Below are 26,107 nucleotides of genomic sequence, written 5' to 3' on the forward strand. Positions count from 1 at the left end.
GGACTGACTGTAAAATTTTATATTGAGGCAAATTGTTGTTGCATTCCTAAAAGGACACAAATTAATGTGCAAACAACCAATTAAAAATACCCGCAAGTGCACGAATCTAATGAAGTATAGATTATGTAAGTACGGGGTCGATCCCACGAAGAACTTGTCGGTTTCCTATAAGTTCTAATTTGAGTACGTAAAGAACACTAATTTTACACAACACACAAACACAATACAAATTGGAAACTAAAAATGAAGTAAGGAAGATAAAAGAAATGAAACAACACAAGAAAACAAAGAAAAACACAAATAGCACTTTCTATCACCCGTTTATCACCATTTGGACAGATTCGTTTCTCTGTTTTTCAGTTTCGACCTCTGTCCAGTTTTTGACCTATAACTTTCCAACCGTTTATCCAAAATTCACGTTCTTTATACGGTTGGAATCAGAACAGAAAATGCAAGAACACAACGCGGACCAAAAGTCCAAAACAATTACGGAAACAAACAAAATTCAGTGACAAAGACACAAAACGTGTCAAACACGCAACTCACACACACATTGGGGGGGTTTTTTTATTTGGTTCAAGTGACCTATTTCTATTGCATGAAAGTAAATGGACTTTGAATTTAAATGTGAATGGCAGAGATGAATTATCAAAATGTGAAATTAAAATGTAACAAACACTAGGGTTTCGGAATCCACCCTAAACAATTCTACCCATGTTCATGGATACTCAAGTGATGAACTCTAAATGTATTGATGAAGATGTTCGCAATCAAGACCATGGGTCGTGGCTCAAGACGCATTGATTCTCTCTAATATACGTAAAGTGCATGGTTCGTGCTACAATACTTGTGCCCTCCTCATAACCGAACCTAGGTATGGTTCGTACTTCGATTCGATTGCAAGGAAAACCCATTAAGTTCAAAGAGAATATGAACATCAGTATTCAAGAAACCAATTCACATGGATGGTTCTTACTCCATCCATCTATTGCTTAGGAAAACATGAAGATACACATAATCCCAACAACCTCAAGAAGCATGCTTTCAAAGGTAATCAATCAAGGAAAACACACATCAAGGATAGATTAATTTGGTGAATTGGAATTCATCAATTGTTGTCAAGAAACCAATTCACATGATGCTCACTTAAACAAGTTCAATCATTTGTTGCTAATTAGAAATTGTGTTCTTGGTTATCTTACACAACTTCTCAACTTTAGCTACATGCATACAACCTAAGGTGATTAAGCAAAGGAAGCAAACACATATCATAAAATTCAATTAGTGAATGGGGTTCATCAACAACATTAGAAATTATACAATCAAGCATCAAACAATAAGGTAATCATGTTTAGGGCTTCAAACCTAAGCCGCTAGGAGTATGAGTTAGTTGCTCATACTTATTCCAAATACAAACTCGAAATATAACTAGAAGAGTTTACAGATTTGGAAATGATGAAAGCTTGAAGTCTTCAATGGTGGAAGTCTTCTCCTTTTCTTCCTCTCCTCTCTCCTTCCTTGCTCCTAGCTCAAGGCTCTCCAGTTGTGTAGATGTGGAATAGCCTGATTTCCCACGATCAAAAGGCTCCCAATATCAGATTGCAATTTTGACTTCTCCTCCCTCTCTCCTCTTTCCCAGGCTTTTTACCCTTTTATATACTACCACCTTTGATAAAGCATTAGCCCATTGTCCCCCTTGCCATGATGGAGCTTTGACTTCACAAAGATGCCAAAAGTCCTCTTGTACCAAGTATTTATGGTAACAATGTAATGTGTAAAGAAGTTATGGAAAACAAGAAGTAAGATGACAAGGGAAGGTAAAAGCTGGCCAAATCCGGATTTCCAGAACTGTGGTAACATGATGGATTGGTTGGATAGGCAATACTTGTCCAATGGAGCTCAAATTTGGATATGTTGTAGTTAACATCCATTGGAACAAGTCTCATGAAGATCATGACCTCATCCGAGCACCAGAGCATGTTGATCCCAGGCCAAGAAGTTGACCTACGAAAATGAACAAAAACAGAATTTATAACTAATAATGCACTTTTAGCTCATTTTCATCCCAACCAAGGCAAAATCTAAGAAAACACAAAAAGGAAGTAAAAAGCTATAAAATGTCAAGAACTAACTCAAAATAGTGGGTGAATAACATGAAAAATCATGTGTAAAAATGAACCGAACAAACTTCCCAAACTTATCTTTTGCTAGTCCTCGAGCAAAACAGAAACTAAAACAAGACTCGAAACAAAACTTTTCGAACACTTTCCAAAGAGAGAGTGACTTATGCAAATGACTCAAAAAATTTCACAAGAAAAACTTAGTTTAGACATTAGTCACAAGGCGGCAAAGTTCAGAACACAACATGCTCAAGTGTAGTAGTGTGATGGCCAAATGAAACTCATTCTCCAATTTCAGTTTTCACACAACTTCAAAAAATCATACCAAGCACATATGTAACTTCAAATCTCACCAAAGTTGTCCTCTCACAAATGAATCACTCGGGAGAGGGTTACAATGCATCACTCAATAATAGACATGAGAATAGAGTTAAACCATAAGGGACTTAACTCAAAATTAGCAAGCTGAAAAACATGCATGAATATGATCTCAAGAAGGATGCTAAACACTCAAAAGCTGAAAAATGTGTGCAAATCAACCACATGACATTTAGGATCAATTTAGGTCTTTATTATAGGTTGTAATGGGGCTAAGGGTGCAAGGTGAGTAAGAAATGAAGGATATGGATACAACAAAGTCCAAGGAACTCACAATGTAAGAGCATATAATCGTTGACTAAAAGACTTTGAAACATCACGCTTAAGATTTTCAATATTTTTTTTTTTTTTTTTTTTTTTTTTTTTAGGGGTGATCAAATAGACCACAAAGCCTTGTACCTCCACTAATTATGATTCACACTCCTTCCTTCCATTCGAACAACCAAGAAACATGGAATTGGATTTGAAACCATTGCCACTTAACCACAACTTTTCTCTTTTCTTTCACCCTTTGAGTGAAGTACTCTTTTTTTTTCTTTTTTTTTTTGAAATGTAATAACCCTTCCCAAACTTAGCATGAAAAACATATCTAAATTAAAGCTCATGAGTTCCTTAGAAAGGTATATTCTTGTTTATCAGGCTAAGGCTAGAAGTAAAAATTGGTTACTTGAAAGAAAAGGCTTACATACATATAGGCTCAAGGTGGTTAACAATGGAAAATCATGCTTAAGCATGCATACGGTTAGCTTGAAAGGCACAAACGGTCCAAAGAGGGCCTCAATATCATTTCTCAAATGTCATGTAATCAAATTGCACAAGAATGAGTGACTTTTAAGTGCTCAACCAAATCAATGAATAATGAGATCAAACAACAACTCGGATGACAAGAAAATAAGAATATGTGTATAACACTCATGAATTGAAGCAAAAGGCTCAAAGCTCACATTATATGGTTATACAAGTCTAATTCATGCTTGATACAATTCTTTGGATCATGCAAATCCCTCAACTGGAGAATTATGAAACAAATGGCAAGTGCATAGAGGGTTTCAAACATATCATGCTAGAACGATGCCATTTAGTGAATAACAAATTTTTTTTTTTTTTTTTTTTTTAGCATTTTCAATCAAGTCATGTAAACATTCATCACAATCTCATCGTATATGTCCGGAAAGTGACTTGAAAACAAAAAGACTCAAAACAGAAAAGAAAACAAAATAAAAGAAAGCAAGAGTTTAAGTGAAACGAAAAAGACTTGCTATCCCTTCCCAAACTTAAAAATAAACATTGTCCTCAATGTTAAAGAACTTAGGCATCAACAATGTTATAACAAGAAATAAAGGGAATAAAGCAAGTAAAAACAAGAACAAACAAGAAATACAACTACAACACGGCTGCAAAACAAAACGAAACAAAACAAAACAAAACCAAACTGAACCAAACAAAACAAAACAAAACAAGCAGAACAGTAAGCCCTAACAACAGTCCTACCCACGCAGAAATCCAACCCAAAGAAACGCACAAACCAAAATGAAAGCCCAACCCAAAGGAAAGCCCAAAAGCGAAAGAAGTATATAAAACAAAGAAACTGAGTCAGAAACACAAAGAGCGAGGACTCAGAAAAATAAAATAAAAAGTGGGCCCTGATGTCTCGGCTCCTGTGAGTCACGGGATACAAAGTGAGAGACGTGCCGACAAGCAGAGGTCTCTCTCACGGTCCCAAGCCAGAATTATTGCCTTCATAGGAAGGCGTGACGACTTTCGTTTCTTGAAAGCGCTGAAAGGCGAAAATGCAATTAAAGGGGTTGGGGGACAGGTGAGGCGATAGAGGGGGATAGGCCGCAAGGGCCGCGCCAAACCAGAAGCGCAGTGGCTAGGGTTACGTAGAAACTAACTCTATAAAAGAAGAAGAGAAAGAGTTGGGGCAAAACACACAAAACTCAGAAACACACAAAAGAGAAAAGCAAGAACAAAAGAAAAGAAAGTTCAAATGGCCTCTTCCTACCCATTCTCGCTGGATCTCAACCTAGCTCAACCAACTCAGACTCAGGGCCAAGCAGTGGCACCAGTGTGGATGCCCTACTTTGCCTCAGCACGGGGGCACGTGACAGTGAATGACTCGATACTGCTGGACAACGATGTTGCCCTTGGAGTTGCTAGAAATCTAGTGACTCCCAAGGATATACGGGTGCTGGGATCAAGGGATGACAACCGGGTCGTGAGCGATGCTCTGGCACTAAGCATGCAAAGCACAGCAACAGTCGCAAGTGTGGGTCATCGCCTAATTGCGAAGTCCCATGAGATGGAGGTGCTAAGAGGTCAGTTGGCGGCAGAGCGAAGTATGGTTGAAGAGTGCCAGAGTATTATTAAAAGTTTAAAAACAGTAAGGGCAAGGATACTAGAGGTGAATCGACACCAGCTGGAGGCGTTGCGGGAAGAGAACAAAAATCTCTCAAAGATGGTAAGTGTTTACGCCCATGACATGAGAAAGCAGCTAGAGGACATAGACCGACCGGGAAAACGCAAGAAAACAGACCGCGAGAGTGGTTACGCTCAAGCTAAGAATGCAATCTTTGGGAGCTCGAGTGATGAGCCCCAAGAGGCTGTGCGTGAAGCCCCGGAAGTGGATAGCCAAAGGGCTAAACTCAAGGGTCCTATGGTCGAGACACCGAGCACTGGAAAAAAATGATTCTAGTGTATTATTGGTGTGCCTGTTTGTCTTTGCCTTTCGGTGATTTTTTTTTTTTTTTTTTTTTTTTTTTTCAATTTCTCGTTTTCGGAAATAAAAGAAAAGAAAGTTGCAAAAGACAAAGAAGAAAAACAAAACGCACTTCCCAAACTTGAATAAAGGGAATGCGACAAACTAAAAAGAAACAAAGCACACTTCCCCAACGGAAATAAAACAAAGACGACAAACTAAAAAGAAATCAAAACACAATGCACCAGAAAACAGGGAGGGAAAGAAAGTAAAGTGAAAGCAGAAATGCTTCCCTGTTTAACTTGACTCATCCGCAAATTGCTCCGGAAATACAAAGTGGTGTCGGCTCCCCTATGAGAATAAGTCTATTTAAACCACTTCTCGGTTGAAAGAAGGAGCATCCTGCATTTCAACCTGCAAACTCAAGAAAAACCATCAAAAAGCCCAGACAGAAAAATCAATGGCATCCCCAGATATGCTTGTTGATGACCTTAACCTTGAGTTGTCGCTTGCACCACCAAATGCCCAGATACGGGCTCCTCCAAACCCTATCTTCCCAAACTCCTCATACCATCATGGCTCGGCCTCAAACTTCTCTGAGGTGGTGCCGCGAAGGGCAGTAATGCCGGAGGGCATGACTGTCAGCAGACTTACAGTTGCAGATCATCTGCATGTGGCGCAGAGGTCTGACCAGATGGCAGTGGACGAGTCCCACAATCTAACCGTGCTCAACGCGGTCTCGGCCACAAATTTGGGCATGCGCCTACTGGCGAGAACACGAGAGTGCGGGGCACTGAGTGAGGAGGTGGCGGCCCTGAAAGCTCTGGTGGCGGACCTGCAGAAGCGGCTCTACAGTGCCAGCCAGCATGTAGAGATGCTGCAAAAGAGGAATGAAGATCATGTAGAGCTGTTGCAGGTTCTACAAGCAAGAACAGACAGAGGAAATTAGCAGAAGCCTCAGGTGGTGCAAAATGCAACAATGAACATGTGATTGAGAAATTTATGTTTTTTTTTTTTTTTTTTTTTTTTTCAAGTTTGTGTTTGGAATCACATGTATGGAATGAAATAAACATTTGAGCCAAAGTTCAGTGTGTGCAATCATGAAGCAATCTACTTCCCAAACTTAACAACAAAATAGAAACACAAACAAGTAAAGGAAAGTAAAAGTAAGAAAAACAAAGAGAAACAACAAGAAAATCGAAATTACCTTGGTTGGAGATTGAAATCCTAACTCAAAAGGAAAATAAATAAATAAAGTAAAATAAAAGTAAGTTTGAGTCTAGAGAAACTCCACTTTGAAGCGATTAGGACGACAACAAACTTCTTCTATTCACCTTGGGTTGCCTCCCAAGAAGCGCTAAGTTTAAAGTCTTTTGCCGGACTTCCAACATACTTGGGTCACTTGGGGGGTTTTGGCTCAATCGCCTCCTTGTGCCGAACATGAAGTTTCTTCAAATCCCTTTGCCATCTAATCAACCCATTTCGTATTCTTTTCTTTTTATGCACATGAGTAGGTTTCAAAAGCAATTTTAAGCGCTCTTCAATACGTGGATTAGATGGAGGAGGCACATATTTAGGGTCGGGTGGCCTTCTCATTTGAGTAGAAGGAGTGACATTGAACATATGATTGGTGCTTGGAACATGGATGTTCAGCTTGTCTTCCTTTAGTACTTCAAAAACAGAATATGGCATTAGATTAATTGAAGCACCGAAATCAATTAAAGGTTCCTCAAACAATTTATCACCAACTATACAAGGAATTGTGAAACTTCCTGGATCTTGCAAATTGGGAGGAAGCTTCCTTTGCAAAACAGCATAAACCTCTTCCGTTAATGCAACAGTTTCGCATTCCTTGAGCTTGTTTGCATCCAAGGAAGGAATATTGACTTGCACTTGCTTGAAAGTTTCCAATATGTCCTTGGCATGTTGATTTTTCCTAGAACTCATCAACCTGTGAGGAAAAGGAGCATGTAAGATATCTTCATCAGTAGGTTCACGACTTACCTTCTCCTTTCTTGCCCTTCTTGCAAGTTCATGCTTTGGGATCCACTCAGGTGAAGATGCTGCTTGTTTATCTTCCCCCTTGTTGATTTCATCCTTTTCCTTAGGCCCAATCACTTGCTCAACCTGCATTTCATCAACATTGTGAATCAAATTTTTAGAACCATCAATTTCACCAATTACCTTACCAGTTCTCAAGGTAACTGCTTGAACATGCTCACGCCCATTTTGTATCACTGTTTGGCTAGACATTATCCTAGCTTCCCTTTGACTCAAAGATGTGACAATTTGCCCCACTTGATTTTCTAGATTGGCAATGGCCTTAACCATTTTCTGCATGTGGGTATCATTCCTCTGCATATGGGTGTCATTCCTCTGCATGATGAAACTATCTGTGTGTCTAACCATTGAAGCAACAATTTCTTCCAAAGTTGGTCCTTGAGGTGGTTGGTGAGATTGACTAAGTGGTGGTGGATTATAATATTGGGGTTGACCATAAGGTGGACAAGTATTATGTTGGCCTTGATATGGTTGATATGACCCTTGTTGAAAATTTGGATTGTCGGTCCACCAGAAGTTTGAATTATTTCTCCACTCCGAATTGTATGTTTGTCGGAAATATTCATTCATAGGCAATTCATTATGAAATGAGCCAAAAACATTTGCTTCTTCCATCACAAATTTATTGGAGTATTCTTACATAGTAAGTTCCACAATTTCAGTTGCGGCTGCCATTGGAGATGGTGGAGGTGACTCCTCGGATGTTCCTGTAAGAAAAAGAAACAAAAACAAATCAAGATAAAATGAAACAACAATCAATAAACAAAAATAAAACTAAGTACTCTAAACATACTCAAACAAAACAAATAAGCAACCGCGCCAGTTCCCCGGCAACGGCGCCAAAAATTGTTGCATTCCTAAAAGGACACAAATTAATGTGCAAACAACCAATTAAAAATACCCACAAGTGCACGAATCTAATGAAGTATAGATTATGTAAGTACGGGGTCGATCCCACGAAGAACTTGTCGGTTTCCTATAAGTTCTAATTTGAGTACGTAAAGAACACTAATTTTACACAACACACAAACACAATACAAATTGGAAACTAAAAATGAAGTAAGGAAGATAAAAGAAATGAAACAACACAAGAAAACAAAGAAAAACACAAACAGCACTTTCTATCACCCGTTTATCACCATTTGGACAGATTCGTTTCTCTGTTTTTCAGTTTCGACCTCTGTCCAGTTTTTGACCTATAACTTTCCAACCGTTTATCCAAAATTCACGTTCTTTATACGGTTGGAATCAGAACAGAAAATGCAAGAACACAACGCGGACCAAAAGTCCAAAACAATTACGGAAACAAACAAAATTCAGTGACAAAGACACAAAACGTGTCAAACACGCAACTCACACACACATTGGGGGGGTTTTTTTATTTGGTTCAAGTGACCTATTTCTATTGCATGAAAGTAAATGGACTTTGAATTTAAATGTGAATGGCAGAGATGAATTATCAAAATGTGAAATTAAAATGTAACAAACACTAGGGTTTCGGAATCCACCCTAAACAATTCTACCCATGTTCATGGATACTCAAGTGATGAACTCTAAATGTATTGATGAAGATGTTCGCAATCAAGACCATGGGTCGTGGCTCAAGACGCATTGATTCTCTCTAATATACGTAAAGTGCATGGTTCGTGCTACAATACTTGTGCCCTCCTCATAACCGAACCTAGGTATGGTTCGTACTTCGATTCGATTGCAAGGAAAACCCATTAAGTTCAAAGAGAATATGAACATCACAAGAACCCTAATAGCATGGTGTTTACATTAGGTATTCAAGAAACCAATTCACATGGATGGTTCTTACTCCATCCATCTATTGCTTAGGAAAACATGAAGATACACATAATCCCAACAACCTCAAGAAGCATGCTTTCAAAGGTAATCAATCAAGGAAAACACACATCAAGGATAGATTAATTTGGTGAATTGGAATTCATCAATTGTTGTCAAGAAACCAATTCACATGATGCTCACTTAAACAAGTTCAATCATTTGTTGCTAATTAGAAATTGTGTTCTTGGTTATCTTACACAACTTCTCAACTTTAGCTACATGCATACAACCTAAGGTGATTAAGCAAAGGAAGCAAACACATATCATAAAATTCAATTAGTGAATGGGGTTCATCAACAACATCTAGAAATTCATACACTCAAGCATCAAAACAATAAGGTAATCATGTTTAGGGCTTCAACCTAAGCCCTAGCTATGGAGTTTAGTTGCTCATACTTATTCCAAATACAAACTCGAAATATAACTAGAAGGAGTTTACAGATTTGGAAATGATGAAAGCTTGAAGTCTTCAATGGTGGAAGTCTTCTCCTTTCTTCCTTGGCTGCACCTCCTTCTCCTTCCTTGCTCTTAGCTCCCCAAAAGCTGCTCTCCAGTTGTGTAGAATGTGGAATAGCCTGATTTCCCACGATCAAAAGGCTCCCAATATCAGATTGCAATTTTGACTTCTCCTCCCTCTCTCCTCCTTTCCAGCTTTTACCTTTTAATATAAAACTACCACCTTTGATAAAGCCTTAGCCCATTGTCCCCTTGCCATGATGGAGCTTTGACTTCACAAAGATGCCAAAAGCTCAGAAAATATCTATTTTACAAATGTAATTCCTTGTTACCAAGAGTTATGGTAACAAGAAGTTAAGATGACACAAGGGAGGTAAAAGCTGGCCAAATCCGGATTTCCAGAACTGTGGTAACATGATGGATTGGTTGGATAGGCAATACTTGTCCAATGGAGCTCAAATTTGGATATGTTGTAGTTAACATCCATTGGAACAAGTCTCATGAAGATCATGACCTCATCCGAGCACCAGAGCATGTTGATCCCAGGCCAAGAAGTTGACCTACGAAAATGAACAAAAACAGAATTTATAACTAATAATGCACTTTTAGCTCATTTTCATCCCAACCAAGGCAAAATCTAAGAAAACACAAAAAGGAAGTAAAAAGCTATAAAATGTCAAGAACTAACTCAAAATAGTGGGTGAATAACATGAAAAATCATGTGTAAAAATGAACCGAACAATTGTCACCATCAATGTTAATTAGGAAATGAAAATTGTTCTCTTTGTAGAATGAATCCATATATAGCATAAACATTGAACATTTCCATTGGTTAAATACCACCTAATCTAAAAAAATATATAATTATCTCCTAACTACTCTTTCTTTTTGGTACAACTCTGAATACCTGGTCTTTCATCATCATAATTATATGAATATATTCTTCCTCACCTGACCTTGTCTTATAATTAAACAACCCTAATAACCCTTTACAAAAGGTAACTTATTTTATTGAAACACCAAACAGTAGAGCTGAGTCGAAGTTCTTCAAAATTCTATCACAACTGAATTTTCTTTTTCTAGTGCTAACATATATATAGGAAATTGATTGTTCAATAGTTAAACTTAAAGGTGAGATTTTGTCAAATACCATGTCTTGACTTGCCTCTAAATACTACAATATTCAAATCTTTACCTGCTTCGAAAAGGAAAATCATATCCAAGAGTACAAGACCAGTTCATTCTCTCCAGTCTATAAATAGGCTTCTAACCCATGAAGGATTTTCATCCCACACCCTCAAACCAAAACTTACACACAAAGAAAAAACAGTAAAAGAAAGTTTTGAGGCAACCTAGCTCTAATTAAGCTAACTGCAATGAAAGGTGTTCATTTCCTCATAAGCACTCTTGCCATGTTGGCATCTGCAACCTTCCTCGTCTCAGCCTCTGACCCCAGTTCTCTTCAGGACTTCTGTGTAGCACTTAATGACACCAAATCTGCTGGTATGCTTTAATTATATTCATTATATTCTACCCTGCAATTATTTCCACATGGATTATTTTCTTCCTAAGGCATTAGGAATATTATGAAGATTGTTTGTGTTAACTATATGCATTTGCATGGCTTCTCATGCATGAACAATCTATTAGTACATAATTTTACATATATATATGTATTGTCCCTTACACATGTATGTGCTATTTGTACTATATATACTGACCATCTCACTGATCATCTCTCTAATATATCATGTGGGTTCCGTTTCGCTTAGGTGGATATTTCGGTGCAGGCGCAGTGTTTGTGAATGGGAAGTTCTGCAAGGACCCAAAGCTTGCCAATGCAAATGATTTCTTCTTTTCTGGGCTCCAAAATCCAAGAAACACACAAAATCCGCTTGGTTCAAATGTGACAGCCGTGACTGTGGACAACCTACTAGGATTGAACACTCTCGGCATATCCTTGGCTCGCATAGACTTTGCACCAAATGGCCTAAACCCTCCTCACACTCACCCTCGTGCCACCGAAATCCTTGTGGTCTTGGAAGGAACACTCTATGTTGGTTTCGTCACATCCAACGGTGATGGCAATCGCCTATTCACCAAAGTGTTGAACAAGGGAGATGTGTTTGTGTTCCCAATTGGCCTCATTCACTTCCAACTCAATGTGGGAAAAGTCAACGCTGTAGCCTTCGCTGGGCTTAGCAGCCAGAACCCAGGAGTGATCACCATAGCCAAAGCAGTGTTTGGCTCCCAGCCTCCCATCAACCCTGATGTTCTAGCCAAGGCCTTCCAAGTGGACGACAATGTGGTTGACTATCTTCAGAAACAGTTCTGGTACGACAACAATTAGTAAAATACAACAATAATTATATGCGAAAAGCATAAAAGGCCAAGGAAAGAACAACCAATCGATGTACTTGGTTGGATGTATTAAGTTGGCCAATGTGTTTTTAACTACGTACCTACAATAAATTACTATGATGTAATATTAATTGAATAAGATTGTTGGTTTGCATTACTTACCCTCTGGGTTTTGAAATAATATAAGTTCATGCATTAATTCAACAAAGATACCATTATTCCAACTTAATAATACTAAAATGGATGAGGCTTGCCTTTTTAACGTTGATAAGTCTGGCCCACGCTCTTGGGAAAATCAGGTAGAGGGCTGAGTTTCAACGACTCTTCAGCCAAAGATCATGGTCCTCTTGAAGTTGACTAGAAATATTGAAAGGAAGCATTTTGTAGCTAGTTAAGTTCTTCATCAGTTCTTGATCAGAAGATTTTAAAACTTGGGTTTGGGTTTTAATCCATAAAAAAAATTGGGTTCTTGTTGCAACAGTTTGGTTTCAATTTGGCCTAATTCAAGTCCCCTATGGGAAAGTAATGTGAAGGGGCCGAAAGAACAAAGTTCATACGAGGAGAAACTGTGTAGACGAAGGCCCAAACGTAACCAAAAAAGCCCAATTGTAAATCTTGAATTCAATATAAAGAAATGATAAATTTCTTTTTTCCTTTTCTGTGGATGCCACAAAATATTAACATAAATTCAAACTATTCTATATTGAAACGAACCAGTTATGCTGCGTAGTTTTCCTTCCAGCTTAAGCTGGGTACATGCATCGTCAAGTGCAATAATCAGGGTAGAAAAAAAAAATTAACCCATCTGATAATTTATTGCTTTAGACTTCACGATGCTTCTTTCGGTACAAACTTCCACTCTTCGCAGTGATCTTTGCCAAAGAGAGAAGACAGAGTACTTTAATTGAAAACCAGATGATCTTACATGCTCTGCGATTTTTCACTCAAACGTTCATTTGCTGCAGAAAGAAAAACAAGTTATTGCCTCATTGGCCTTAAGCATGGGCACACATTAACTTGTGGCTTAAAATCATATTCTTTTAGGCTGTTCTCTGCGTTTTCATTTCATATAAAAGTTTGTGCTATAAAGAAGAGAACCAGGATTATCAATGACAACAAATGCTGCAAACTGGATATACAGAATAACAGAATATACCTCAATGGAGCAAAAATTGGACGAACTTTTTCAAATATTTCATCGACTGTTCCCACTGCATTGATCTGCACAAATAAACTTGCCAATTTATTGTTCAGACAATTTATAAGTAAGACCAAAAGAAAATGGAAGGCAATAAGCTCACCAAGAATTGAAAAAAAAAAAAACACTAACAATTAAGTATACATGTCTGAAACAAAAAGATGAAAGGGGAATAACAGAGATCAGCTTTTCAGCAAAGAAAACTTCATATAAAAACATGAGAAACTCTAAGGTATCGAGTGCTACTAACTTAAACACAGGATCCACTCAAACCTTGAATGTGCCATTTACCTTGTGAAGTTTTCCCCTCTGTGAGTAGTAATTGATAACAGGCCAATTTAATTCATCGAATATTTCAAGGCGTTTCTTGATTGTGTCAATATTATCATCTACTCGGCCCTGCAATAAAACATCAAATTTCAGATAAATATGTTCACATATTTCAACCCTACAGAAAATTATAATACATAAGCACCTGATTACGATTTAGTACTCGCTTCACCATCTCTTGTTCAGGACAGTCAAAGAAAAGCACAACATCTGGTTCAGTGCCAATCTGCAACAGTTTGGTGAAGCCAGAGATGAGGAATAATTTGGTTGAAAATGAAATACTACTATAGATGTCACAGTTGGATTCGTGATATGATATCTTTAGTTTTCTTTCATAAACTTATTTATTTTATGAGTTTTCTATAAACTGAGTTGATCCTTGCAGCCAGGTCTAACAAGACTTGAATTTTCTGAAAGATTAAACAGAGTTGAATAGAAGGAAACTCACAGTTTGTTCAAATGCCTTGCGGTTCTCCTCACTTCGAGGGAACCCATCAATCAGAAACTTATAATTGTCACTTGATTCCATCTCCTTTTGAATGAGTTGGACTGTCACTTGAGAGGGTACAATTTTTCCTTCTCTAATTGTACTAAGAATCACAGAGCTGAAATTGAAGTTGCAAAAATCAAGGAAATGAAGAAGACCACAAAAGACATACAGAAACTACCATGAACAACAATAATGAACAATTATTACCCATATGCGCTACCGGAAGCTATTTCCCTCCTCAACAAATCTCCTGCACTTATATGAGTGAACCCAAACGCCTCAACTATCTTTGCACACTGAGTACCTTTTCCACTGCCAGGGCCACCTGAGATTGAGAGCACCAACATGTTACAAGCTCTTTGGCTCTTTTCAAAGCAACATAACACATATAAACAATGCCATAACCTTACCTAAAACAAAAGTTATGAACGGAGAACCTTTCGACTGCATCCAAAGTTCCAAACAACATGATTTAGTCAATATGATTAATTAAAATGGCATCTCTTTTTGATAGATTAAGATCTCATTAAACAATTCATAATTTGTGTATAAATATAGTCTCCAAAACTGTTTCAAACCCCAACCCATGACTCATAATAATGGAATTCATCCGTACCGGAGTTGGTATCTCTGATTCTGAGGTAAATGTTTCCCAAATCTTGAATGTGCTTCCTCCCTGCGGTCAATAATCAATTATCACTCTATCTGGAAACAAATCCTAATTGTTGATTGAATACAAGCTTATCGAATGTGCAAATGTATACCTGGTTAAATTTGGTGGATTTCGAGTGAGAAAACAGATGAGAAACTGAAGCTACGCGCCTCCACATCTCTCTCTAGCGTTGTAGCTCCTTTTGGTCTGTCGAAAACTAAAATATGATCCACAATTTTCTTCTCTCAAACAATCCACCCTCATTCCTGTATATCTTCTTCTTTTTTTTCGTGCAATTATAAAATACATAATGAATATGCGTGATATATAAAGAGAGTAACCATAAATTTCAATTTCAATTAAATTAAAAACATCATACATCACCATCAATTGGGAATTAGGGTTTAAAACTCACTTGTCTGGAGAGATTTGATAAAAGTGGCGGATGCACAGCAGCTTCCGGACGACGGCCGCAGGTTGGGGTTGGGGACCTTGGGCTTAGGACTTGAGGAGCAATTAGACAGAAAATTAGAAATTCTGGGGTTTTTTGGGATGTCAGGCTGGGGAAATGGAAAACACTGGGCCGAAACGACGTCCTCTTTCCTAGGCTATAAAAAAAAAATTTAACAAAAAAAAAGGAAAAACAGGCAGCAGACTGCGGAGGTTCGTTGGGGCATTCTATCGAGCAGGTGCCAGGTGGTGACATAATTTCCTAACCCTTGCAAGTCTTGGACTACTAATTCTTTTTCGAGTAGAACAATTTGTGTATAGCATAAAGGGCAACTTTGTTTCAGTCATATATTACATTTCATTCAAGACTAGTAACCTCTGATTTTCTCGTAAAATTCAAAATTCAAATCTTCTTGTGGTACGTTTTCTCATTGAAACTATTGCATTTATCTATATGGTTTTGTCATTTTAATTTATTTTTCTTGTTTGTCTTGCATGATAATTTGATTGTTTTGTGTGATAAGGCCTTGTTTGGTGAGCCGGTTAGAACAAGATTGGATTGGATTTCATATTTTGAACTGAACTAGTTGAGACTCGAACAGACTTTCAATTCTAGCCATTGTTTGATGACACACTTTTTGGGATTGGATTGTTTTAACTACCTTTTATCATATTAATTTTTGGAAACTTATTTTCTGACTCCTTTTTGTCTACTTACACTTTTTTTTTTGTTATAGTAACAAGTATTAAAAAAACAAAAGAGGAGTGGAAAAATCATAACCCTAATTCTTTCAACATCTTTCTTTATTTATCATATAAAGATCATCTTTTTTATCATAAAAAGAAAAGGGAGTTTCACTAAAACACCCAAAATGGGGGCTGAAATTATAAAAAAAACCCAACACCCAAAACACTTTATAAACACACCCAAAATCCATCATTACACACACTCAAAACCCATTTATAAACACACCCAAAAAATATACAATTGTTGATTTTGGAGTTGCTTTTGGGTGTGTTTCTATGTTTAAATAGTGTTTGGGTTTTTTTATAAATACATGTCTAGGACTGGGTTTATTTATAAATTTGTAAAAAGAAAAACCATTTTTTCTATCATAATAAAACAATCTTTTTTTTTAAGGGATTTGATTTACCCACTCCCATCACTCCATTTTACTTTTTAATACTTTTTAAACAATTTTGTTCTTTCTATTTCCTATTCTACCCTACATTAGAGTGCAAGTTGGAAAATTAAGTATAAAGAAAAATAAATAATATAAAAGTGAAGTAAAAAAAATTAATATAGGGTAAAGATAGAATAGGAAAGAGAAAGAACAAAATTGATTAAAAAGTATTAAAAAGAAAAAGGGAGTGTAAGTGGAGAAAAATGGAATGGGAAAATCAGCTCCCTTTTTAAATTATTGTACAATATTTATAAAAAGATAATTACAAGAAAAATCATGACTCCATATCTGAAAAAAAATAATTCTATAAAAACATGAAAAGAAGAAATGCAAATTCTGGAACCCAAATTAGGGAAACCAGATCTGAAAATTAAGATAGATTTTTTTCATTCCTTTTATTGATGGTTTTGTAACTTTTTTACAGGTCGGGTGAAGAGTTAGGCCAAGTCCAAGATAATAATGATTCTTTCACTACCATACAATTTTAAACTTCATTAGTTTCGGTGCTTGACTTTTACTTGAGAGATTCTCACCACAAGAGGGGAAAAAAAAAAAAGTTGCAACAGTCACCATTACTGTTGCCACTTTTTTTTTTGTAGTGTCTATAATTATTGGTTTTGTTTGATGAATGTATTGATATTGAATAACACTTTCAAGTACATGAATGAAGATTGTTTTTACTTTGATCATGCTGTAACACCATTCAGAATAAGGTTTTATAGTTAATTATAATTTAAAAATCATAGTTTATATTTCAATTAAAATTGTCATATAAGAGAGGAATGTATCATCATTTCTTGTAGCAGTCGAGAAGTTTTTTCAAATTTAACTTTATTCAAGTCTCACTCTGTAAAACCAACCCACACGAAGAGACTGAACTGAACAAGGGGAAAACAATTTGAAAGCTGATGACACTAACAGTGAATACATCACCAATATCTCAAAAGCAAGCACATAAATAAATGTACTGATTACAAGTTATTTGATCCAAGACAGAATGATCAATGATGAGAGAAACTAATTAAGCAGCTGGTGATTAAACTCTAAACTCTCTACTCTATGCAGTCTCTTTTCCGCTTGCATCTCTTTTTCCGCTTGCATCTCTTTTCCTGTGGTCCCTGTGAAGTGAACCCCAACTTAGTATTATCAGAAACTATATAAAACTCATACACTTGTAGAATCTGATTCATTCATGTATTAATTTCACCTTAGTTTCTTCTCCTTTGGGTTCGTTATCCTCGCAATCTCTGAGCCATAAAATAATATCAAAAATCATAGAAGCAACTAAGTATATTGAATTTATAGGGAGAACAATAAATTAAAGAGAAACGTGAAGGATGAGAAGGAAAAGGAACGTACGGATTGAAGCTATAATAGATGTAGTAATTGGTCAGGTCCACATCAAAAACAGCTGAATGCAAGGTCTTGATATGGTTTCCACCTTGAGTGTCCACAATTTGGAAGGTGGTGATCCAAATAGGTTGACGACCACCACCACAGTGATCGAAGGCAGTGCAGACACGACAAAATTCCAAGTTCCCCAAATGAACCATATACTCTGAGTACCTATCAAAACGTTCTCCCATAGCATAACGTCTCACGCTTTCCAAACCCCTTAGAAACTGCTTTCTGCTTATAGAATAAGTACTAGAATCAAAGGAGAGCTTAACCATCGCGAATGAGGTGGTTAAGGCATAGATGCTATCACCTACAACCACAGCCCTCCCCCGAATATGGACGGCACCCGACACAGGATGCCATTTCTTTTCAATTACATGAAAAGCAAAACCTGTATTTTTGTAGGGCTTTGAACTGATGGGCATAAATGAAACCAAAATATTATCGCCGTAAACGGCATAACCAGTTAACATCCCTAAGCCCCGAAAGAGTTCAGCAGGAACAGGTGGCAGGGGCTCCCAACAATCATTGCAGGGATCATACTGCTCAAACGCTGGTACTTCTTTAAGTCCGCACCTTCCAAGATGATAAAGCTTCCCATACGCAGGGATCAAATTTGCCCTCTCCCCAAATGATTTGGGGCGTTTAAATTTATAGAATGACTTGGTCTCTGTGTCGAAAACACGTGCCTTTGGCTTTACTTTCGTGGACCTAATAAGGTAAGGCTTGGGTTCAGGAGCAGTTACCATCATATATAACTTGGAGGGGCTGTTGAATGTCACAGCCACCAAAGAACTATTGTAAGGGAAAACCGTATGACTCTTCTCATCATCAAAGAACTTGGTTACAGGATGAAGCACTGGGGGTCGATCTTGAGCATCTACTGGTATTCCTTCTCTTGCCCCCATAATATCTCCTGATCCTTGCCCTATTTTCACCTCAAATAAATGTCCTTGATAGTTTCTTCTCGCGTTACGCGCCAATATGAACACAGATTTATAAGTGCTCTCCTGCTTTACCAACATCGAGCCTTCCCCCTCCATGTGCAAGCTAGACAACAATGGTAAACAAGTGAGAGAGGTATTTAAAAGACAAGTAATTAAGGGCCACACTCGTATCGTAGAGAATCATATCATAAAAGAAAGAAGAACCCTAATCGTCATAAACAACATGCAGATCTAACAACCCAATCTCTATAACTTAGACATAAACAGGACTAATGTTAAACACGATTTGTAATATAGGGCGATACAAAGATGGGCAGCAAAGGAAAAGCATAGAAGATTGCTCTGATTACCAGCGGAACACTTGTGCTTCGCAGTTCCTTTTCCTACTCCAACGGAACAAGTGGGAGAGGGTTCCGTTGGAGAGGTATAACAACCCATTCTCTATAACTTACGCATAAACCCTGTTTGGTGAGCTGGCTAGTACAAGACTGGATTGGATTCGGATTTCATATTTTGAACTGGACTGGTTAAGACTGGATCAGACTTTGAATCATAGCCATTGTTTGATGACACGCTCTTTTAGGAAATTTAGGTTTTAGCCACAAAAAAAATTTCACTTTTGGAAAAAGCCAAAGCTTTTTCGAAAATGACAGAAAAACCTCTCAACTTTCACACCAAAGACATGCAAATGTAAAGGATTCCTTAGGAAATCCAAAAATAAATAAGGGCAATTTTGTCCATTTTGGCTTCTTTTAAAAAAATTCTCTCTCCTTTGGCCTTTTCCAAAGTCTCCCCACACTTTTTTGGGACTGGACTAGAATTATTTTTTTTTTTAAACTACCTTTTCATCGGATTATTTTTTTCAACATCTTTCTTTATTTATCACTAGCTCTCCGCACGCGCTTCCGCACTTGCGAGAGGTTTTTGTTTTAAAAAAAAAAATTTATTTTATTTTAGAATTAAAAAAGAGAATGGGTAGTTGTGTTCCATAAAAATATGATCCATTATCTGATTTTTCTTTTTCTTTTAAGTTTTTGTAATATGAAAAGTGTGAATTTACAATATTATCCTCATTTAATTAATAATTTCAATTCTTAATGCTTGCATTAACTAAGGACATTTTCTGGTATTTTGAATGTTTTACCATTCGGTGTCTTTTGCTTTATATACATAGATAAAAAGAAAAACCATTTTTTTTAAAATCAGAATAAAAACTATCTTTTTTTTATTAGTATAAAATATTTATAAAAAATAACTACGAGAAAAATTAGGAATCCATATCTGAAAAAAAGGGCAGCCACTTTGTTTCAGTCAAATACTACATTCAATTCTTTTGGGAGTAGAATAATTTGTGTATAATATAAAGGGCAGCTTTTCTCTTTCTTAGGCCAACTATCTTCTTCACAACCAATTTCAATTTTCACTTTCCCGTGATTCCCACGAAAACTGCAATATACTTATTTAATTATTTTGGGTTATTAGTGAAATCCTCTTATTATTATATAGGCTAGCTATCTTTCATTTTCAAATCATCAAGGTAAAGGCCTTGGCCATTCTGCTTCTGAATTATACGGAAATAAAATCACTTTGGTCATTGCTACATATTCAGACCCTGGGTAATACTAGAGATAACAAGACCCAAACACACCACTCACATTTATTTTACTAGATATGATAAAACTAACTTATTAACCTAATATTTCACTTGATATGATAAACCTAACTTACTAATTAAGCGCATGTGTGGGTGCCCCCCTTGGGATAAATTCGATTCTCGCACTTTTTCTTCGTGCAGTAGTCATGAGTCACCTAATGATTAGATTCATAATGTGACTTTAGGGTGGTCTCGTAGTCCATGTCAAATGTTGTTGCATAAAAAGAAACTTTTTAACACGTGAGTTAACTAAAGTTATTAGCTTAAAATCTAATAATAATTTGTTATGTACTTACAATTTCTGTACTTTTTTTTGGAAATAGACGTATACATTAAATCATATAAACCATGTTAGTTCATAGCTTTATTGACTAAATTTCAATCAATTTTAACATAAACTAGACCAAAAATAAAAATAACATAAAACAAATACATATTAAATGCAACTGAAAAACACATATTATCGAAATGAAATATGTTCAACAACAAAATTGAAAGTGTACTTATTTTATTTTTATTGCTACCTTGCAACTAAATTCATAAATATTTAGTCTTTTTTCTAACTTTAATAAGTTACTAGCCTCTCCACACGCATTTCTGCGCCTGCAAGAGGCTTTTTTTTAAAAAAATTAAATTTTATTTTAGAATTAAAAAAAATAATGGGTAGTTGTTTTCCATAAAAATAGGATTCATTATCCGATTTTTCTTTTAATTTTAATTTTTTAAAATATGAAAAAGTGTGAATTTACCATATTATCCTCATTTAATTAATAATTTCAATTCTTAATGTTTGTATTAACTGTTCGCACCACTTTGCAAAACCCAAGGGAGGTGTCGTATAGCAGTGTAGCTCGGAAGTCCGAGTGTCGTATCCACAGAGAGCGGTGTAAAGATAGCAGAGCTGAAAAGAACAATTATGATTGAAAAGTAGATTTATGCAAGATTTGATTTCAAGAAAATTCAATTGATTAAAACACTAAGGCATTGGGTTTCCACTTTTAACATAAGCATGCAACTCTTAATAATTTGATCCACAAAATATTTTCCTTTGTAGTTGTTCAAAATAATTAAAGCCCTTTTTAATTTCCTTTAGAAGTATTCTAAGCATAACTTGTACCATTGGCAACAAACTATCAAAAAATAATCTTCATCAAAATTCTATTAATCTTTAGTAATTCTCTTCTCTTTTAAAAGCATGAAAGTTTTTACTACACAATGGGAAAAACATGATTGAACCCATGAAATAGATTATCAAACATTCATCAATTAATTAAAAAGAAAACTACAAATTCCATTTGAACAAAAACTACAAATTCACATTAAAGCTTAAGTTTGGATCAAACTAATAAAAATTACACACTTATATTAAAAGCTTTCTCCCTAGCCTTAGCTAGGGAGTTAGTTCCCCATAATAAAATAAAACTAAAAATAGAAATTAAAACTTAGAAAGATGGAGAGAAGAGAGAAAGCTCAAGTTGTGAGGCTTGGTGTCTCCTTTGAAGCTGCATCAATGATCTATTTATAGGAATGGGGGCTGCTCAGGTTGTATGTAATCCGATTGCAACATACTTGATTAAACTATTATCCTATCATGCCACTGCCGTAGCCTTCCTCTTCTTTAATTCTTCAATTGATGCTCCACTTACCTTGTTTATTCACTCTAGTGCTGGCAGCACCCTCCAAATCTTCATCCTTATTAGTTTGGCTGCCACACTTCAATGCTTTTGTTTTATTAATATCAATGCCATCACCACTTCTTCCTTTGATAAATCTTCTTTGGCAAGTGCTGATCTTCTTGCTGCCATTTACCTATTAGCTTTCATTTGTTTATTTGTTCTTTCAACAAATGAGTTGCGTATGCCATGACACCATATGCTAGTAAAACACAAACTTTCTTTCCATTTGCAGCAGCCACCCTTCATTTCCTTTGACTGGTGCATTCATTTCTTCTTGTCCTTTCCTTTATGTTTTGGTGCGGCACTTCACTCATCTTTTCAAAATCCAATAGTAATTGCTGCACCTATTATTAACTTGCTGCAAATCTCACCAAGAACCTACAAAGAAAAAGTAGTAATTTTAATTTCCAATACTTTTATTAGCATAATGTCTAAACTTATAAAAATCAAACTTTAGCCTAAAAGCTCAAAATAACATAAATTAATGCACTAACAAATATATAATTAGGGGTAATAAACATGATAATTTATGTGCTCATCAAATACCCCCAAACCTATAATTTGCTAGTCCTCGAGCAAACTAAAATGAAAAACTAAGCATAAATGAAAACTAACTAAGCCTTGCATTTAGCGTATGCAATAAGCCTTTAAACCCCTAGGTTGTCCTAGTGGACGAGTTATAGTCTCGTGAGGGTTTTCAGGGATGATACCCACAAACATCTGAAATTTTAAGCAACTCTCCTGCCAAATCATCATCAAGAATGTTAAAGCTCAAAAACCAAAATTCTCAATTCATGAACAAATTTAAAAGAGCGAACACAAATCCAAAACTTTAAGTTCTTCCAGTCTAAAGTTAAAGTCATTTATCACCATTAATAAACTTTTCATTTGCTTTCTTTGGTGTAAATTGAACTAACACAGTTGAGAAGACAAAAATTCAATCATAATCACACCATCCTTGCTATCTTAGATTTTTTTTTATAAAAATAATAATAATAAATATATACATGCTATTATGTGGACTGTGCAATGTTTAGCTCCCTTAAGCTTTCTAATTAACCCATGTAGCAAGTGTTAGGCCAATGACTCTCAAACACAAAGGCTTTAAGGCATTAGGTGTTGAAACACCCCGATGAGCTTAATAACTCGAGTTAAAAAGGCTACAAAGCTAAACAAGTCACACATGCATTTTTATTTTATTTTTATTTATTTAAGAACTTCACGGTTTGACGCGAACACTCACTACTGATTAGGCAAGAGGCCCGGTTACTAAGTGAAAGTTCTCTTTTTAATTTATTTATTTATTTTTTATTTTTTTTAAGACAACAAAGATAAATACAATCAATCTCAAACTCTATCTTCTCAAGCGCATTAGTGTGAGTGTGAATTTTTCAAAGCCTAGCTCATAAATAATTCATTAAGTAGAAATAAATGAAAAAGACTAAAGACTGGATTAGTTATCGTATCGCTCAAGTGTTCTCAATTTTAAATTCATGCATGAATATCAAATCTCAATTTAATGCAAGTCTGTTTTGATGACAACAAGCGTGAAGGTTTTTTTTTTTTTTTTTTTTTATATTTTTAGTGAAATAAAATTTACAAACTAACAAATTGCCAAAAATAATTCCACTTCCCCCTAGCTTGAATGAAACATTGTCCTCAATGTTAAAGAATTTAGGCATCAACAATGTTATAAGAAATAAGAGGGTTTAAAGCAATTAAATAAAGAACAAACAAGAATTTAAAATGACAACACAGTTGTAAAAACATAACAAAACCAAACAAAACAATAAACCCTAACAAACATTTCTACGCACACAGAAATTCAGCCCATGAGAACGTCCAAATCAATTGAAAGCCCAAATGTTTATTATTGTTTTTATTATTATTTTATTTATTATTTAACTGAACGTGATCAGAAACGCAAAGAGTGAGATTTCTGAAGAGGAAGAGTGTGGTCCATGATGCCTCGGTTCCTGGGAAGTCACGGGCAAAAGAGGTGCGAGACGTGTCGGCGTGCAAAGGCCGCTTTCACATCCCCAAAGCTAGAATTATTGGCCTCTTGGGTGAAGCGGAACGACTTTTTCACTTTGAAGGTGGTGAAAGGTGAAAATGCAATTAAGGGGGGGTTGGATAACAGGTGAGGCAGATGGAGATAAGCCGTAACGGCGCGCGAAACTCAGAAGCGCAGCGGCTAGGGTTTAGAAGAAAATTAAATCTATATAAGGCAGAGAAAAAAAATGAAAAACACAAACTTAAAAACACACAAAAGAGAAAAGAAAGAAGAAAAGAAAGTGAGAAATCAAATGGCCTCTTCCTACCCATATTCGTTGGATCTCAACCTAGCTCCACCGACTCAGACTTTGGGCCAAGCAGCAGCACCAGTATGGATGCCCTACTTTGGCTCCTCCCGGGGGCCTGTGTCTGTCAATGACTCAATACTCCTAGACAACGATGTTGCTATTGGAGTTGGCAGAAATTTAGTGACTCCCAAAGATATACGTGTGTTTGGGACAAGGGATGACAACCGGGTCACGAGTGATGCCCTGGCACTGAGCGTGCAGAGTACAGCATGTGTCGCAAGTTTGGGTCATCGCCTACTTGCGAAGTCCCATGAGGTAGAGGTGCTGAAAGCTCAGTTAGCGGCGGAGCGAAGTATGGTTGAAGAGTGTCAGAGTGTTATAAAAAGCTTGAAAAGGGAAAGGTCAAGGATAGTGGAGGTGAATCGACACCAGCTAGAAGTATTGCGGGACGAGAATAAAAACCTATCAAAGATGGTAGAGTTGTACTCTCGCGATATGCGGAAGCAGCTGGAGGACCTAGACCGACCGGGTAAACGCAAGCAAGCCGATCGCGAGAGTAGTTACGCTCAAGCTAAGATTGCGATCTTTGGGAGCTCAAGTGATGAGCCTCAAGAGGCTGTGCGTGAAAACCTAGAAGAGGACAGCCATAGGGCCAAACTCAAAGCTCCAATGGTCGAGACACCAAGCACTGTGAAGAAATGATTTCTACTGCAATATTGTTGTTTTTATTTTTGGGTGTTTTTGTTTTTGTTTTTGTTTTTTTTTTTGTTTTTTGTTTTTTGTTTTTTGTTTTTGTTTTTTTTTCGGAAATAGAAGAGTAAGGTTGCAGAAAGAATTTCGAAAAAGAAAAAGAAAACACACTTCCCAACTAAAATAAAACAAAGACGACAAACGGAAAAGAAAACACATTTCCCTAACTAAAATAAGACAAAGATGATAGCCGAAAGGGAAAGGCAAAAATACAAAGCACTAGAAAATGAAAGTAACGGGCAAAAACATAAAACACCAGAAAACACGGAAAAAAAAGAAAAGTAAAGTGAAAGTAAAGGTGCTCCCCTCTAAATGCATGTGACCGCAAAATCCTCGTGAAGCGTAGGGATCCGAGAGAGAAAAAAAAAAAAAAAAGGGCAAACTGCTGGATAGCAATCTGGAGATCCGAAGATGTCTATTTAAACCGTGCATTGGTTAAGTGTTGGAGTACCCTTCATTTCTTCCTGCTAACTCAAGAAAAACCATCAAATAATTCAGAAACAAAACAATGGCATCCTCATGCACTCACCTTGATGATCTCAACCTTGAATTGTCCCTTGCACCTCCGAATGCCCAGATAAGGGCTCCTCCAAACCCTGTCTTCCCAAACTCCACATATCATCACGGCACGGCCTCAAACTTTGCTGAGGCAATACCGAACTTTGCTGAGGCAATGCCGAACAGAGTATTGCTGCTGGGAGGCATGACTGCCAGCAGGCTCACAGCAACAGATCATCTGCATGTGGCGCAGAGGTCTGACAAAGCCGCAGTGGAGGAGTCCCACAATTTGACTGTGCTCCACGCAGTCTCGGCTACCAATTTGGGCATGCGTTTACTGGCGAGGACGCGGGAGTGTGCAGCCCTGAGTGAGGAAGTAGCTTCCTTGAAGGCTATGGTGGCGGACTTGCAGAAGCGGCTCTACTGTGCCAATCAGCATGTGGAAACACTGCAGAGGAAAAATGAGGAGCATGTAGAGCTGCTGCAGATTCTACAAGTGCGAGCAAATAGAGACAATTAGCAGGATGCCTCAAGTGGCTCAGAATGCAAAAGGAATCATGTGATTCAGAATTCTACGTACGCATGTTCAAAATTGTGTTTGTAATCACATGGCATGGAATAAAATAAGCATTTGAGCCAAAATTTCTAATTGAGC

The 26,107-nt window shown here is 36.8% G+C and overlaps 3 protein-coding genes across 5 annotated transcripts; 1 reads left to right on the plus strand and 2 right to left on the minus strand.

Moving 5' to 3' along the window:
* Window positions 1–10,877: 10,877 nt before the first annotated feature.
* LOC110750685 (germin-like protein subfamily 1 member 11) lies at window positions 10,878–12,128 on the plus strand. The gene is made up of 2 exons (XM_021951041.2): window positions 10,878–11,064; window positions 11,334–12,128. The coding sequence occupies exons 1-2, from the start codon at window positions 10,938–10,940 to the stop codon at window positions 11,909–11,911; spliced, it is 705 nt and encodes a 234-aa protein (XP_021806733.2). The 5' UTR covers window positions 10,878–10,937; the 3' UTR covers window positions 11,912–12,128.
* Window positions 12,129–12,599: 471 nt separating this feature from the next.
* LOC110750669 (P-loop containing nucleoside triphosphate hydrolases superfamily protein) lies at window positions 12,600–15,224 on the minus strand. Of its 3 annotated transcripts, none has more exons than XM_088245914.1 (10): window positions 15,008–15,224; window positions 14,705–14,799; window positions 14,557–14,616; window positions 14,351–14,384; window positions 14,148–14,265; window positions 13,899–14,055; window positions 13,596–13,676; window positions 13,412–13,519; window positions 13,079–13,143; window positions 12,600–12,881 (listed from the first exon to the last, which is right to left on the minus strand). In XM_088245914.1, the coding sequence occupies exons 2-10, from the start codon at window positions 14,768–14,770 to the stop codon at window positions 12,875–12,877; spliced, it is 696 nt and encodes a 231-aa protein (XP_088102040.1). In that variant the 5' UTR covers window positions 14,771–14,799; window positions 15,008–15,224; the 3' UTR covers window positions 12,600–12,874. The 3 variants fall into 3 exon arrangements, with proteins under 3 accessions (XP_088102040.1, XP_088102039.1, XP_021806721.1); XM_088245913.1 differs by having other exon boundaries at window positions 14,705–14,869; window positions 15,008–15,223; XM_021951029.2 differs by having other exon boundaries at window positions 14,705–14,872; window positions 15,008–15,223.
* Window positions 15,225–17,126: 1,902 nt separating this feature from the next.
* Window positions 17,127–18,719, minus strand: LOC110750670 (uncharacterized). Its single transcript, XM_021951030.2, has 3 exons — window positions 17,586–18,719; window positions 17,434–17,473; window positions 17,127–17,344 (listed from the first exon to the last, which is right to left on the minus strand). The coding sequence occupies exons 1-3, from the start codon at window positions 18,665–18,667 to the stop codon at window positions 17,279–17,281; spliced, it is 1,188 nt and encodes a 395-aa protein (XP_021806722.2). The 5' UTR covers window positions 18,668–18,719; the 3' UTR covers window positions 17,127–17,278.
* Window positions 18,720–26,107: the final 7,388 nt, after the last annotated feature.

The sequence above is a fragment of the Prunus avium genome, chromosome 8, assembly GCF_965620075.1.
Source record: "Prunus avium chromosome 8, drPruAviu1.hap1.1, whole genome shotgun sequence".
NCBI classification, from domain to species: Eukaryota; Viridiplantae; Streptophyta; class Magnoliopsida; order Rosales; family Rosaceae; genus Prunus; species Prunus avium.

Excerpts from the sequence above, each read along its gene's own strand:
- LOC110750669 (XM_088245914.1), bottom strand. The coding sequence starts at position 14,770 with ATGTGGAGGCGCGTAGCTTCAGTTTCTCATCTGTTTTCTCACTCGAAA. Across the intron at positions 14,617-14,704 it reads AATCCACCAAATTTAACCAG|GGAGGAAGCACATTCAAGAT; the intron begins GTATACATTTGC and ends TATTGACCGCAG. Across the intron at positions 13,520-13,595 it reads GAGTACTAAATCGTAATCAG|GGCCGAGTAGATGATAATAT; the intron begins GTGCTTATGTAT and ends GTTTTATTGCAG.
- LOC110750670 (XM_021951030.2), bottom strand. The coding sequence starts at position 18,667 with ATGGAGGGGGAAGGCTCGATGTTGGTAAAGCAGGAGAGCACTTATAAA. Across the intron at positions 17,474-17,585 it reads ATCTATTATAGCTTCAATCC|AGATTGCGAGGATAACGAAC; the intron begins GTACGTTCCTTT and ends TTTATGGCTCAG. Across the intron at positions 17,345-17,433 it reads CCAAAGGAGAAGAAACTAAG|GGACCACAGGAAAAGAGATG; the intron begins GTGAAATTAATA and ends TTCACTTCACAG.
- LOC110750685 (XM_021951041.2), top strand. The coding sequence starts at position 10,938 with ATGAAAGGTGTTCATTTCCTCATAAGCACTCTTGCCATGTTGGCATCT. Across the intron at positions 11,065-11,333 it reads TAATGACACCAAATCTGCTG|GTGGATATTTCGGTGCAGGC; the intron begins GTATGCTTTAAT and ends CGTTTCGCTTAG.